Below are 16,111 nucleotides of genomic sequence, written 5' to 3'. Positions count from 1 at the left end.
GTCTTCATACCCATCATCCCTACAGACACACCTTTTGAATTTAAACACTTTCAGTTTCCAGTCTGTTTGTGTTTTGCCATGTCTATTACCAAGGCACAAGGATGGTCACTGAAAGTGGTTGGCTTGAACCTGTTGTCATTATGTTTCTCTCATGGACAGTTATATGTTGACTATTCTAGAGTTGGTAACCCAAGCAATCTGTGCACTATAAGGCAAAACTTTGAATGTTGTTTACCCTGAGGCATTGAGCAACTGATAATGTTTTCCTTTGTATTTAAAAAAATAGAATTTTCTTTTTTTGTGTATAGTGTGTAAACTATGATCTGCCTGTTAATTTGTCATGTAGTTTTGTAAAAGAATAAAAGCACTAAGGATTTCAAGTGGAAGAACTGATAGCTCATTGAGTATGCAACAGTTTTTGTTCTGGACAATCCTAAGAGCATTTGGCTAGTAAATTTATAAAAGCTAGCTTTGTTTTTACTGTGAAATATTAACATAACAGTATACATTCATATTTGTAAGTACATCACACTGACATCAAATTGAAATCTTGGTTTAATATTAATGAATCTTATACATTATACTAGTAAATTCTCCTATAGATTTTAAATAGTAGTTATTTGAAGCCATAGGCAGAAATCTGGATATATTCACCTAATAATAATCAATTGGCATATACAGATAGAAAAAAAAAAGTCCACAATTTTTGGCTCCATTACTGTATTTTTACCTTTTCACACTATATGTTACTTTTAATTTTAAATTTCAGGAAATAGAAATAAATGCAAGAATAATGGAAATGAAGAAACAAAAAGGTGCAGAAGTTGAAGACCAAGCTAGAAAGGTTAGTTCTGTATATAGTTTGCATTTTACTTTGAAGTTATATGAATGCTTTGGGGAGATTTTTTTTTTCAAAACTGCAGTAACTTTCAGAGGCCCTTTTCATCAGCAGAAACCTACCTAAGCTAACCTATTTGAACTTGACCCTCAGATGGAAGTACCCTTTGGATAACTATAAAATTCAAATGCATAATTTCTCAAATAACCCTTTATAGAATAATTTATGACAATCCTAAACCTGTTGATTAAACTTATTTGTCATTTTTCTATTATTATAATGCTATTAAATTTTATATTTAATAAGTCTTCTCAAAACAAAATTTATATCCTATGTGAAAATGATACATTATTAGTAATAGTGTATATAACACTCCTGTTGTACCTTTTATGTATTCTTTGAGTTAGCAAGTATATAGCAATACTGTAACAGGTTATATATAATACATGCATATTATTAAGGTAGCCACAAACCTGGAAAAGTCAGGGTATTTGAAGTCAATAAAAATTGAAAAGTTATCCCAAACATGAAAAATTATGGAAGCCTCCCTTTTTTATGTAAATCTCAGAATCTGCAGACACACACAAACCATGCTTGTTGAGCTATGCCAATTATTAGTACAAATAAAAATGTTGTATATTTTTTTTTCTTTCTTAATCCCACTTTTAGCTGCTAATATTGTTTTTTAATTTTATTTGTTAACAATAATTTATTTAATTTACTTGATAAGTTTCATTAAATATTTTTTATAAATAAAAATGTAATATTTTATTGTCTACAGTGAAGTTGCAGTGTCCTCTTCTGAATATCTTTCTCTGTAGTGCTTTAGCATGAAGTAATTCTGAAGTTTTTATTACTATTTATAACAAAATTGCAAGCTAAAGTATAGTTAATTATGTAGAGTTTTGAGAAAACATTGAAGTATCAGTGTATTGAAGATACACACACACACACACACACACACATATCTGAGAAATCTATGAACAGGTAAGAAAATTTAGAAAGTCTGTGGCCCCACTATAATATATTGCCAAATACTAATTAGTTATTTGAAAAACATAAAAGATTCTTTCTAATCTTATTTATATATAGATCAAATATTTTTTGCATAAAAAATTACAAACTGTTCTTCTGAAACTCCACCGATTATCTAGCTATACCATTATCATGTTGAAAACTACTTGACTCCCAAATAAAATTATGAAGTATGACCTTGTATAATTGTATATGTTATAATTCTGCTGGAACAGAAATGACTAAACACTATTTTTCTAGATCTCTTCTCTTTCACCATTAAAAATTGATACAGTGGTACCAATTTCTGGTACTTGATAAATAGAATTCCCTTTTTTTTTACCAAACTATGCCAGAATTTTCAATAGCTGGACTCATGCATTAATATTAAAGGGTCTGTATGTTCTAATTTAGTTCAAATATTGTTTTTAAAATAGAATTTTGAAAAGTTATTATTTAAATCATCACTACCTGTGGATGGATTTTCACCAAATTGTGCATGAAGGTTTGTTGGGTCCATGAGGAGATACATACAAATTTTCAGTTTTGCATTTTGTGTTTTTTATGGGTGTTTTTTACCACTACTTCACTACCTGTGGATGGATTATTACCAAATTTTGCATGAAGGTTCATTGGGTCCATGAGGAGATATATGCAGTTTTTTACCACTACTTCACTGCCTGTGGATGGATATTCACCAAATTTTGCATGAAGGTTTGTTGGGTCCATGGGGAGATACATGGAAACTTGAAGTTTCATGTTTTGCAGTTTTTATGGGTACTTTTGCAATTACATACAAGGGAAGCAAGTTTTCATGTTCTGAGATAACATTTCATTAATCATGAATTTACATAAGTTCCATCCAGGGGACAGGTACTCCAGCTAGTTATTTATAAATTATTAATATGTACTAAAATATATCATAATTTTGCACATTTACAATGTATCTATTTTTAATTGTATGCCTTTGGCTCTGCTCTTCAAAAAATATTAATTAAAAGGTTTTTCTTAGAATGGTACATTAAACTTTTGGTGTTAGTTGACTTTGTTCAATCTATTGTATTTTTTACTAAAGGAAAGAGAACTAAAAACACAATCTAAGGAAAACAGTGAAACCAGGGAATTACAAAAAAGTAAGTTTTTGTTTTTAGCTGAAGTCAACATTTGTCTTCAGGGATATTTTCAGTAATATCACCCAGTGGTGTTGATCTAGAACATCTATGTATGGAATTATTTTTATGAATTATGTTCAGTTGTAAAGAAATACTTTTCTAACTTCCCAACAATAAAAATGTAAAAGTTATATATTATGCTGCCTCAGAAACTTCCTTATATATGTTGAAAACAATAAATTATGTGATCACATGTAAGACCAAAGTCAAAGCTTTAAATTGTGAATGGTCTTCCAGATAAAAAATAAATAAATCCTTAAATAGTAGATATGTTAATTATTACAAAACTAAAACTCATCTGAAGATCGAGTAAGCTATCTAGTACTGCTTTGGAAATGGCACAGTTATATTAAAGTTGTATTAAAAGTCATATGTTGAATAGGTTCGTGTTGGTTAACTAGGAAAAGATAATTTAGTAAGTATATACTCATACAAACTAATGTAACATTTCAATGAAATCAAACTTATTAAAACAATCAAAAATAATTAGTTAAGAAAAATGAAAGGTTGTGCTTTATTTAATTCACTTGATGAGTAAAAATGTATTAATTAAAATGTTCAAATTGAACCAGATTTGGTTAAAAGGTTCAGTGTCATTCAGAGATCAAGTTGGTCAAGTGTTACCCAAAGATTAGTCAAGTTGGTAACATATACTATCATCCAAAGATTACAAAGTGTGGTTAAGTATCATGTGGAGATTGGTGAAGTTGGAATAGTTTTAGTATTAGTCAAGTTGATTTAAATAATTGTTCATTTTAGCATATAAAAGTTAAAGCAGTTGGTTAACTAGCCAAATTTGGTTAAAGCTACAACCCTACTACTGATAAAATGGAAATTGAAGGATCTTCAGTCTTATTCCATTTTTAAGTGCAATATCAGATATCAAAGAATGTTTTAATAGTGAAAGTGTAATATACTTTAATTTTAAATTATAACAAATTGTTGCCTATTTAATCTATAATTTTTCATTTTAGCTCAAAATGTAAAGACTAGGAAATTTATGTTACAGGATTTCCTGCATGCTTTGCAATACTTTTTCATGTAGAAAAGGCTGAAAGATAATAGATTTAGCTAAAATATTCCAGGTATAAAATCTTCGTTAGGTTACTGTTACATTAAAAATGTAGTTATAGTAAACGAGTTATTAGCTAGATACTATTATCTTGAGTAGATCTACAAATATAACATAAACATAACATAATATTAAAGAGAAATAAAAATAATCCAAGAAGCGACAATTCACTGAAGTTTTCTAGTTTGTTTTTTAAGCATTGGAGTTTTTTGTATAAAGTACCACTACTCTGTTTAAAAAAAAAGTGATTTACAAACCAGTGTAAAAATGTAAATTCAAAATGTTATGGCATACCAAAACCTGTAAAGTCTTTGGTAGACAACAGGGTAAAGTGATAAATAGACATGGAGGTTAAAATTCTGTTTTTGCAGAACACTCTTCCTTGAAATAGATTAAGATTTTAATCATTATAGTACAATGAAGAATCCCTTCAATATAGGTTCCTATTGGTTAACATAAACTAAGAATATTTATTAAAATACCTTTTTTCTTTCTCTAAAATATAAATATTTTTTGTTTTGCAGAATCTTTTCCAGTATATGAAGATTATGAAAAAAATCCAGGTGATTCCTTTGAAAAAATATCTAGAGATAAAAGATGATACCTTTTTAGGCTTAATATTTGGTTGTACTTGCACATATAGTCTCTGTTGATAAGATAAATCAATAGTTCTTAGATTTTCAGTTAATAAATTTGCTTCGAGCATCTCTAATAACTTGTTCTGCCTTATTATTGGATGATGTTTTCATTACACTTTAAAAAACCTTAAAGAATCATTTTATTTAATTGTATGTTTATTTATAAACTCAAGTGCCAAACAAATCCAGTGTAATTACCGTGCTTCATAAGTTGTAATTCAGGATATAAGGTTTTAAATTGAAAAGTGTTTCTAAGTTACATGTGTATTTTCAAATGAAAAGTACTGTAGTTTATTAAGAAATAACTTCTATTTTGAACTAACACTACCATACTTAAAACAGTTATAAAAATCTAAACTTTATAACTTGAGGTATACATGAATCAAAAACCCAAAATTTCAATTAATACAGGTTTACACTCGTTTATCTGCTCAATCCTCATTATGATAAATAAATCAAGTTACTTGTGTAAGATCAATAGATTCTCACAGTTGGATGTTCTATATTTCTAAGTATATGGAAGATTGAGAGCCATACAAGTTAAATGTTTATTGAAGAAAACTGCACACTCATTCCAAATTTTATAGTGGCAATTTCATTTAACAATGTAGTTTAAAAAAAAATTCGTTATGATCTTTTCTTTTTCAAAGGGTTTAAATACCTTGAATAAGAGCAAATCACAGGTTGGGCATTGTGAATCAATTATTTTTTATACTGGCATTATTATTTACTTCTTTTCATTCTATGTCTTTCCTATCTAATTTACTTTAAAATTTCTATTACAAGAATGTTCAATAATAATGTACAGGATCATTTCGTTTGCTGTTTATTACTTATGTTCATTACGAAAGTTACTGTATTAACTTCATGTCCCAAATTAAATTATTAATAGAATAATATTCAACTTTATAATAACATATAGAAACAAAGATTTATATCTACAAAGTTTACTATATATACATACACACACACACACACATATATATATAGTTCTTCATATTGTTTTCTGGCATAATCTAACATGTTTATACCTTAGGTCATCTTATATTTTGTTCTGTGTTTTATGGTTCTTCAGTTATGGTAAAATGTTAAATACTCTAAGCATTTTGAATATTCCACACAAAGATAATATATGAAAAGTTACTATTTTATAGTTGCTGCACGAATGGTAGAAAAATCTTATCTTGTATGTGGGAACATTTCTTGTTTTGAATGAGAGGCAGTGAAATTGTGTGTGGAAACTGTTGGTTTGGTCTATGTTGAATAATATCTAACCACTGGTTGTATGATATTAAAATTTTTTCAGACCCCCAGGATTTTGACAGACAAAGAAAATGATTTAATTTAAAATATATGGTTATCTAGACTTGAAACACATGGCTGATGTTACGCTTAATGATTTGTTGTTGTTTTTTCAATAGGCTTTCTTAAAAAGCTGTTATATTTCAAAAGAAAGTTTGATATAGTGCAACCTACACATAAAGAAATTTCTTTTGTTAACCTTCAGTGAATACTGATGTTGCTTAATAATGCTTCTTTAGCATAAAGTTAAGTCAACACAAACTTAAATCTCAACATAAGAGTAGGATCCTTTCTTTTTATTTATAATGATAAAATAGATAAAGCAGACCATCATCTTCTCTTAGTAACATGCATGCATTGTTCTTTTAACAACTATTGTTGCTGTTGGCAAGCATATCAGTACGTCAAATTTTCCTTATTTGTGCTATTGGAATCACTTATCATCATCACACCACATTTACATATTTTGTTCTGAAGACTACATTGTATCTCTTTGATGAAACTAAATGTTTTCCTTGAGCGTGCCATAGAGAGAAATGTGAAATATCTTTAAAATTTTCAGCCAAAGTTTCAGGAATATGTACTAATATATAACTAAATGAAACAATTTTTTTTATTGATTCATCAATCACTAACACTCAAAAATTTAACAATAAATGAACCACAATGTTTTGCTCATTTAACTTTGGTTTAAGACTGTTAATCACTTCTTGTGCACTGTTGGTCCTAGAAATTATTTTAAACCTTTTTCTCTTTATGGGTTCATTACATTCATTCAGCACATTTCTTAAAACTTGAAAAATGACACATCTTAAAGTAGTATGTGGTTTTTTGAACACCTTGTGGCAGAACCAATATAACCTAAAAATACTGTAATCTGCATACAGGCCTAAAATGGTATATTCCATTTTGGTATCATAGAATGTTATGTATTGTTTAAATAGTTTTGAATTACTTGCTTTATGATGCCTAGTAGAAAAGCATACTTCAGTAGGAATTCCTTATTATTTTTTAGGTCTGTGAAAAAAAAAATCATATTTACTTATCTCTTATGCTCATTGAACCAGAATTTTCTTAAAAAACAATGGTATGTAATTAGCAAAATTAAAATATAGCCCTGCGAGTGTTCTTATGCAAAATTTCATATTTACCATTTTTATTATGAATGAAGAGGTCTAAGAATGAAAGTTGGTGGTTATGCTGATGATCAACAGTGCCTTTCACAGTTCAAGTCAGTATATGACTGAAGATATGTAGATGATACCTTTATCTTCAAAGAAGCTTAAAATTTTGAGTTTTTAAGCTATCTTAACAGTAGACAGCTTAATATTGAATTTATCTTCTAGCGAGTAATGGAGCTAATCTAGTTCCCACAGCAACACCATCCACTTGGTCATAAATGAAATGGGATTCTTTGGTGACAAAACTCGTAATTGTGACAATTTGTTCAAGAATTCTCAATGTTGTTGTTTTGATACAAAGTGCATACATTTATTGTCCCTTCTTGCAATATGTTAGTATAAAAGGACTATATCAAACCTAGTTCAATGAACACCATTTTTAAAATTCAGATGTTTCCATTTCTTGAGAAAACTCAAAACTGTTTTCGATAGTATATTCATTTCTAATTAAGGGTTTTAGCAATTTGCCCCAAAACACAGCTAGTTCATGATGATACATGCCTATGTCAGGCACTATTGGTCTAACATGTCATACATTATTTTATGAATGAGAACCAGTTAGTTTTATTTTACAACTTATAGGTTTCTTCAACTTAATTACTATGATCAGTTTTGAGTAAAATAACCCCACTGTTTCCTTTACTGGGTTTGACAATTACAATATCAACATTTGAACTTAAACTTTTATGGCCTGAAATTCCTCCTTGTTAATATTTTAAGGGTTTCTTCCAGAGTTGTAATCATTAAACAATGTTAAGGCAAAACCATTTATTTGAATTCTTATGTCATAAAAAGATTTACTGCTTTCCTGCAATGTCATTTGCTTAGACAACTGCTGCTGCAACAACTGCTCAAAAGTCATTGGATAAAACTCATATTTAATTTTATTTATTGGAATGGCAAATTTAAATAACAGGCCAGAAACCATGATTCATCATTTTTATTTTTGAGATCAATACACAGTTTCAGCATAAATATTACATGAAGTTTATTAGGTGACCACCATGCAGCATTATACAAAAGAAATTTCAAACGTATATCTAACTTTTAATTAACTCACTAGAACATCATCATCTTACTATAATGGATATAGCGTGTATGTCAGTATCTATGTATGTGACCAAAACTCCTGCACCATCTATTTAATGGCACCACAAACAAAAACCCATAAAAATTTCACACTTTGGTATTCAAGGTTCAGACAGTTAGAAAAATAACTATGGTACGTGCAACAACCATTTGTTTATAAAAGAACAATTTTAAATAAAAGTACTCTCCTCACAACGAGAACATGTCTTTCACTAGGACTGTAGGCGAGGTTTGATTACATCTTTATTGATGTAAATTTTTAAATGTATACTGAGAAACCAGAGTTCTTAAAAAAAACTATTATTTTTTTCAATAAAAGGTATTTTTAATACATAAAAACATTAGTTTAAATCAGTAAAATTTATGAACATTTTGAGCTCTGTACATTGAATCATTTTGATGCAGCGAGTTGCGTATGAGCACAATCTGAACACTTTTTCTGCAGTATTCCCAGAAAAAGTTAACTTTTTCTAAATTTTTTTCAATGAGGTATGAATACTACGATTAGTAATTACTAGCAGAAACAGTGGCATTTCTGCTAGCATCTTTAAAATACATTTATATGGTTTTATAAAATAGTCATGTAAACACAGAAATAATTTAATAGGTAAATTAACAATGTCAAAACACTGAAGACTTTTATAAATATAAACTTACTCAAAGAGATATGTTTATGGATTGTATATGCATTTGAATTAGGTTTTTGACATTAAATGCAAGAAATCCAATAATGTTGGTACCAATGTTCTATTTGTTTCACTGGAGTTTTGCAAACATCTCATTTAAAAAAATGCCCCCTGGTGGGACAGCTGTAAGTCTTCAGATTTACAATGCTAATATCAGGGGCTTGATTCCCCATGGTGAACACAGCAGATAGCTCAATGTGGCTTTGCTATAACAAAACACACATAGAATTATACATGGACTTTTCACTACATTAAAGTACTTTTATTAGCGAGCTTTTAGCCCTTTTACCAGAGCCTTCATTGGGCAACAATGTACACTGTTACCAGATAAAGGCTCTATTAAGATGGCTGAAAGCTTGCAAATAAAAGTATTTTAACGCAGCGAAAAATCTGTGTATAATTCTACATATTACTTTACCTACGTTATGAGTATTAAACAACAAAAACACATACATTAACAAAATGCTAGTGATACCAAATATTGCATCAATAATATAAAATAAAGAATCATTGTATATTGTATTAATGCATATGATAAATAAATCTTCAGGATATATTTGTCATATAGGTATTCTTATCTCTTGATGGAATTATTATAACTTTGCAAGCTAGTATTGGTAGTCATTCAATTGTTTGTCTGTATCTGTACTGAAACATACGTAATACATTCAAAGTTAACATTTACCCAAACTTTCTTATAACAAGCAAAAACACATTTCTGCACTGAAAAACAGGAAATTGTTCTACATGGTACAAAAAAAATTATTAAGACTTTGTTAACCTAACGAGAAAATACCAAACATCAACTTTAAGAATCTATTTTGTTGCACTTCATGAAATATACTAGGTTTTAACATTAAGCTTTCTCAGTTTAAAGTATCAAATAGGCAAAATGAAATCTCTAAGCTATATTTTGTCATTTATACTGTCCTAAAAGTTGTAATAACTACCATTTAATCACTCTGAATGAATTTGTGAATTGGTCCTAGATAGTTTATTCTAACTTTTTTAAATATTTATCATTGCAAATTTTGACCCCCCCCCCCATATATATATATATAAAGATTTATTTTAATAGCCTAGCTTTACCTGCATGTTGCAACTAGTAGAATTTCAAACATATTGCTACCTACAAATATATCTTTAATTTAGACTATGTTTGTTTATTCTATGGTCTTCAAATAAATAAGCACTGGGTTAGATGATGTTAGAGTCCAGTAGTTTCCAAACTCAGCATTATTTTTCTCAGCCCCCCCTCATACTGAATACAGTGGTTTCTTTGTCTCTCTTTAATCGGTTTTCATAAGTTTTAGCAGGAAAATTTAAAGTGTTAAAAATGTATTTTTCATTGTTATTTTTTGGGTTCTCCTTCCAAAAGGTTGCACCCCACCAGGTGGGTGCACCCTGCAGTTTGTAAACCACTGTGTTACACAAAATTATCTGTGTTTAGTTGAATTATATATAGTTGTTTACAATGGAAATTTATTAAATTTCTGCAAGGTTTACAAATGCATATTTTGTACTGCTCTTTCAAGTTTAGCTTGAAACATTTTCTGATGGTCAGTATAAATATTTAAGATGCTGAGATTAAAGTTTTAAGTTAGGATGCTTAATCCTATTAAAAAAGTTAAACGTTTTCCTAATCTGAAAGTATATAACCAATAAATACTCGCCACCACTCACTATTTCCCTTGTGTGTCTGCTTATGAGATTTGCACGGCACTAGCTGTAGAGCTAACTCCCACCTAAATTCAAGTGAATTGCACTAGTGCATGATAATGTCACCATGTGACAATAGCTCTCCATCAACAAAAGGGTGACATAACCTCCTTATGCAGTAACTCCCTCTATGCATTTGCACTCCTAACAACTTCATTTTTTACCTCAGTATTGCATTGGACAGATGCATTCAAATTTCTCACATGAGTTCAATTTGATGAGAACTGCATTTTAGTCTTGCTCAGGGTAAAATTCTTGCCCTAAATAAAGGGAGGGAAAGGCAAAGGAGCCTAAAGTGTCACACAGGTGAATCCCATTGTACTGTCTTCAGTAAGACTGTTTGTGGCTGGTGGTCTGCTGGGGATCCTGGCACTTCTCTTGGTTTCCCCAACATAAATTTTCCCCTCCTTCTCTTGTTCGAGTGGAACGTGGGAGACCCTTATCACTTACTATTTCTTAGTTACTGAAGTGATGAACTATGGAAAAGCTTCACTGGTTGGGCTTTGTACAATATGGTGAGAAGTAGAGTGGTTGTGACATTATCAGTGTTGTATAGGTCACTCTTGAAAGAGCTACTGTGCCCTCCTCCTGCAGCCAGAGGCTGTCAAGTAGAGCCGAAGTTAGCACACATCATGCAATTTGATCGAGCAATAACCATACTACATTTATTTTTCACCAACCACTTGTGTGGGGGTGCTCGGTTGGTCATGTTCACATACCTGACCATGAAATTCTTATTTTCAAGAGTAAGAAAGTGTAAGCCAGAGAAGTGGGCTATCACTTCCCTGGTGCCAGTTTTTTCCCATGATTGTCCATGGAATTGGTACAGTCTAGATCAGACAATTGAGTGAAATTGTATACCATGAAAATACCTCAAGTGGTCTTGCAGAACACTTCTTCTCACAGTGGGCACTGTGAGAGTATGCAAAACCACATGGGAGCGTGGCAAGGAAGTCAATGAAGAATGAAGGAGGGGAGAGGATAGAGGAAGAAAACACCTTGTGTTATCAAGATAGGTGAAACGTAGTGGACATGGCCACCTGATAACCAGCAATGGTCAAAACCAATAAACCACATTCAAACATCCAGGTAAAAAAGGCAGAAAGGTAGTTCACAGTAGGGTGCTGGGAGGAAAGGAGTGGGGGATGGACCTATGATGAAAATCATAGTGGAAGGCGGAAAGAAATGTTATCAGAATAATGCTACATGATCAGATAATCTGACCCAAAGGGAAACAGACCAGACAAATCCCACAAGTGAAGATGGAGAGATGATATCCCTTGACTGGAAAGAGATGCATGAGGTTGAAAAAATAGCTAGGGAACATTGGGTAGAGAAAGAGGAGTCTAGATGCTAAGCCAAGAAGCAGAGGAAACCAAGACTGAGCTGGCTGAGGAAGAGTGGACAAAGAGAGAGGAAGCATGGAATTGAGAGGTTGGCAAAAGTGCCTATCAAAGGCAGTCTGTCATCAGGTTCATAGCTCCTGCCACATGACAAGCAACAAGACAAAACTGACGTGAATGAGCGCAGAAGAATAAGTCCAATACCTGAAAGCAAAGAGTTCTGGAATGGGTGCCCTCTTGATTGTTGATGTAAGAAACAGTCATGGAACTGTCAGAGTGGTACACGAACAAATAATTCACCAGTAGGAGCAGGAAATGGGGACATGCTCGATGAACAGCAAGAAGTCCAAACATATTGATGTGGAGTGAACACTCATCCTGCATACAAACACCATAAGTCATGTCATCATTCAGAGAAGTGCCCCAACATGAAGGGGAAGAATCAGAATCCACTGGAGGATGTGCATGCCTCAAAGGAATAAGGAATAACTGGGAAGCCAGAGTCCCCAGAAGCAAAAAATCCTCTTGCACAGGATGAAAAGGAGAAGCATAAATTTTGGTGACCAAATACTCCATAGCTTGCAGCCAAAGTGAGTAGGCTGAGACAAGAATTGAAGAATGTGTATTAAATGTTGAGTAGGCATTAGAAAAAACTTGGATATCTTGACTAGCCACCCCAACCAAGCAGCCTCTAGTATAAGAGAGATGTGAGAAGAGGATACCTCGTGGGAATGGGCTAATTTCAATCCCCAGCCATAAAAGTAGTGAGAAAAGGTCCCCATGACTCAATTGAATATATGAGGGGCTGACACTATGTTAAGGGAAAGGCACAGAATTGGAAGATGCAATTGCAATGGACAAATGATAGAAAGCATCTGAAGGAAGGGACAATCAGAATATGTCCAACACATCGACTCTGATAATTCACAGCCCAGATGAAAAGTACCACTGGAGAGAAAAGAAATTCTCTATCTGAAATCGTGGAACAACCAGAAATTGGTTGAGAGACGATAGGTTGACTACTGGACACCAGTCCCCGATATTCTTGGGAACCACAATTAGAGAAAAGCAAAACCCCAGAGAAGGGTCATATACCCTCTCCATGGCATGTTATGTCAAAATATCTAATACTACATTCTCAAGACACTGAATATAGATTGGGTTTGAGGGAGGAGAAAAGGAAATGGAAAGAGAAGAGGGGGGAGAAGAGAAGCACCATAGGTGAGAACTTAAAAACACCATCTGTTTATAGAGAAGAGTGACCAAAGGTTTGCAAACCAAGATGGACAGGCACCCACTGGGCTTGGCCCAATAACACAGTCGCAGGTGAAGCATGTGACAAACCTTATGGCAGGTAGTAGGAGGACAGGAAGAAGGAAAAGGCCTGGAAGGTGGAATAAAACGATTAGGAGCAGACTGAACTGGTAGTAGACAGGAGTGAAAGGGCAAGATTGTAAAAGACAAGAAACCAGGAAAGATAAACAGTAGTGGTGCAAGGCTGCTTTGGCTCTGGACTCCAGTGAATCAGTACCACCAACAAAGACATCAGACCAAAGAAAGAGAGACTGCTGGAGATCAAGTAAATACGAAGTATGTAGTCACATGTTGGTAAAGAGTATATCCCACCCAGCAGAGGAACCAGTGAACAGGGAAAGAGCAAAAGTAATACAGGCCATCACAGTAAAAAGAAGGGAATGAACCTCCCCTGAAAACCCTTCTAAAGTACAATGAAGTACCTCAGACATGAGGTATAAGAAGGATAGGTAGTGTCAGAGGGTGGTGAGGAAAAGACAAAGATACAAAAACTGGTTACTTGAGAGTGAATAAGAAGACAAGGAGTCTACTCCCCAAGCAGATAATAGAGGTTCCAAAGACTGAGAACCTAGAAAGGGAAAAGAAGAACAGCTGTAAACTAGGACATGGGAATCAAGAAGGCAAAGAAGAAGAGTCACATGGATACAGATACAAAGTTATTCAAGAAAGGAATCAGTATGAATCTAAATGAGCAAGCAAGGAAACATTATATAACCACAAGGATTAGAATCATGGAGCAAAGAATGTAAGGAATCATGAGACACAAGCAAAAGAGAAAGAAAGAAACATACTTGAGAAATAAAGTCCTGAAACAGTGTGGATGGTTGAGGTTCTTCCTCAGTCAGTAGGGGGGGGGAGCAAATCCAGGTGGAAGGAATACACAATCAAATTCATCTTCCTCTTGTTTAACCTTAAATTGAGAAGTAAAGACCTCAGTCGAACGGATGGAAATAGAAGGCCCAGCATGTATGATGAATCTCACAACACAATAGCAGTAACATTCTCCATAGTCAACAAGCTTCTCAAAGCCACAGTAGAAAATAGAGCATGTGTTTGTAACATTACCACCCACACAGGTCAATGTTGAAGTCACTGTCACTTGAGAATTCATGATAAAATTTAAAGCTTTTGAAACCAAAGCTAAACAAAACGAAAATCAAAGTTTTGTTAACAAATAGAAATCTCACTAAATTTAACTCAGACAAAAAATTTGAACACATCTGTCCAATGCAATGCTGAGGAAAAGAATTAAGTTGAGTGCAAATGCATAGGAGTTACTGCACATGGAGGTTGTGTCACCCTCCTGCTGGTAGAGGGCTATTGTCACCAGTGCAGTTCACAATAAATATGTGAATTTAGGTAGGAGTTAGCTCTAGGCTAGTGGCATGCAAATCTCACAAGCAGACATGAAAGGGAAGTAGCACTTTTGTGTGAGAAGGTAGATTATCCTCTCTGAATAACTAATTTTACAAGAAAATTTAACATTTTAATGAGTTACATATTATAATTTCAGATTAGTTAGTATTTTGTGCCATTACATAACAGTAAGTTGTCATCTTTATAACATATGTCAGTTTACTGACAACACTAAAGTTTAACATTAGGTTACAACTTTATTAAATATATTTTTAATACAAAATGGTATATTTTTGTTATTTGCTTTGATTATCATCACCAATATTCAGAACTTCATCTACTGTATAATGCACTAAAACAATGGGAAACCCAAGCTGTTATTTTTACACAATGTGTTACATATGCTCTGGCCATCATGGGTATCAAAATCCAATTTTTGGTGTTATTAACCCTCAGACTTTCCAAAGAAAGGGGAGAAGTTAAAATTCATTTGAAAATGAATGACAATGAAATGTGGGATGATGGTGTCAAAAATAACTGTGTGCAGAAATAAGAACTAATTGCAAACATGATTTTTGTTTACTATTTAGTAGTATTTTATTGTTACAATGAATTATGAATAAATATATTTTTGCATCACCTCTATTTTGGTCTGTTGTACTTTGAGTATAAAATTTTTTTTATGTGAATAGTTTATTTTTAGAAACATTATTATAGAAACACTAATAATGTATTCAGAAATTTAATTAATGTGTTTATCTGTACAATAATCATCTGTGAGAAATACGAAATAATTGAAATGAACTCCAGCTAATATTATAAACAACTTTTAATACAACATTAGCTTTAAACACAATTAACAAATTTACAATGCACTTAATTCAACAGAGATGCTCACAACAGATTTGTAGCTCTTACACGTTTCTGTATTTTTATTAGTGATCTGGACTAGAGTAAAATGTCACCTCCATATCTAGACTATACCACTCAAAGTTTTTGGATAGAAAGATATACATAACTTTTGTACAAGAAGATTGTGCTGCTGCCTTATTAACCATGCCATAATACAATTACTGTACCAAATATGCAGAGAAAGAAAATCTTTCAGAAAACAATATAACAAAATTAACTTGAAACGTTTATTTCTTAGCTCTCTAAATAATCATGATTTGAAGCTTGAGCAAATGAATGAAATGTAAAGAAATTTATTATTATTCTAGTACCTGACAGATAAACATTATGAATGACCATCCATAGTTCAGAAGAGATGGTTGTCATTCCACACTTTAAGTTAGAGGTAGGTAGATAACTAGGATTATGGCCACACATATCTGTGTATGTATATTTATATACACGTCTATGTGGGTGTAACTGTGTGTGTGTGTGT

At 32.3% G+C, this 16,111-nt stretch overlaps 1 protein-coding gene across 3 annotated transcripts in view; it reads left to right on the top strand.

Annotated features, from left to right (window-relative positions):
* The window catches only part of LOC106462863 (mimitin, mitochondrial-like), a 24,938-nt gene extending 20,130 nt beyond the window's left edge, over positions 1-4,808 (top strand). For 2 of the 3 annotated variants that reach the window (XM_013922828.2, XM_022390259.1), the window contains exons 4-6: positions 770-844; positions 2,928-2,985; positions 4,621-4,808. In XM_013922828.2, coding sequence (XP_013778282.1) covers positions 770-844; positions 2,928-2,985; positions 4,621-4,697 — 210 coding nt within the window. In that variant the 3' untranslated portion in view covers positions 4,698-4,808. Of the gene's footprint in view, positions 1-769; positions 845-2,927; positions 2,990-4,620 lie in introns of all 3 variants that reach the window. The other variant, XM_022390260.1, reaches the window with a different exon arrangement.
* The last annotated feature ends 11,303 nt before the right edge of the window (positions 4,809-16,111 follow it).

Source organism: Limulus polyphemus, unplaced genomic scaffold (assembly GCF_000517525.1).
Source record: "Limulus polyphemus unplaced genomic scaffold, Limulus_polyphemus-2.1.2 Scaffold1269, whole genome shotgun sequence".
In the NCBI taxonomy this organism is placed as follows: Eukaryota; Metazoa; Arthropoda; class Merostomata; order Xiphosura; family Limulidae; genus Limulus; species Limulus polyphemus.
Note: the sequence above shows the minus strand (reverse complement) of the source record. Positions and strands in the feature narration are given on the sequence as shown.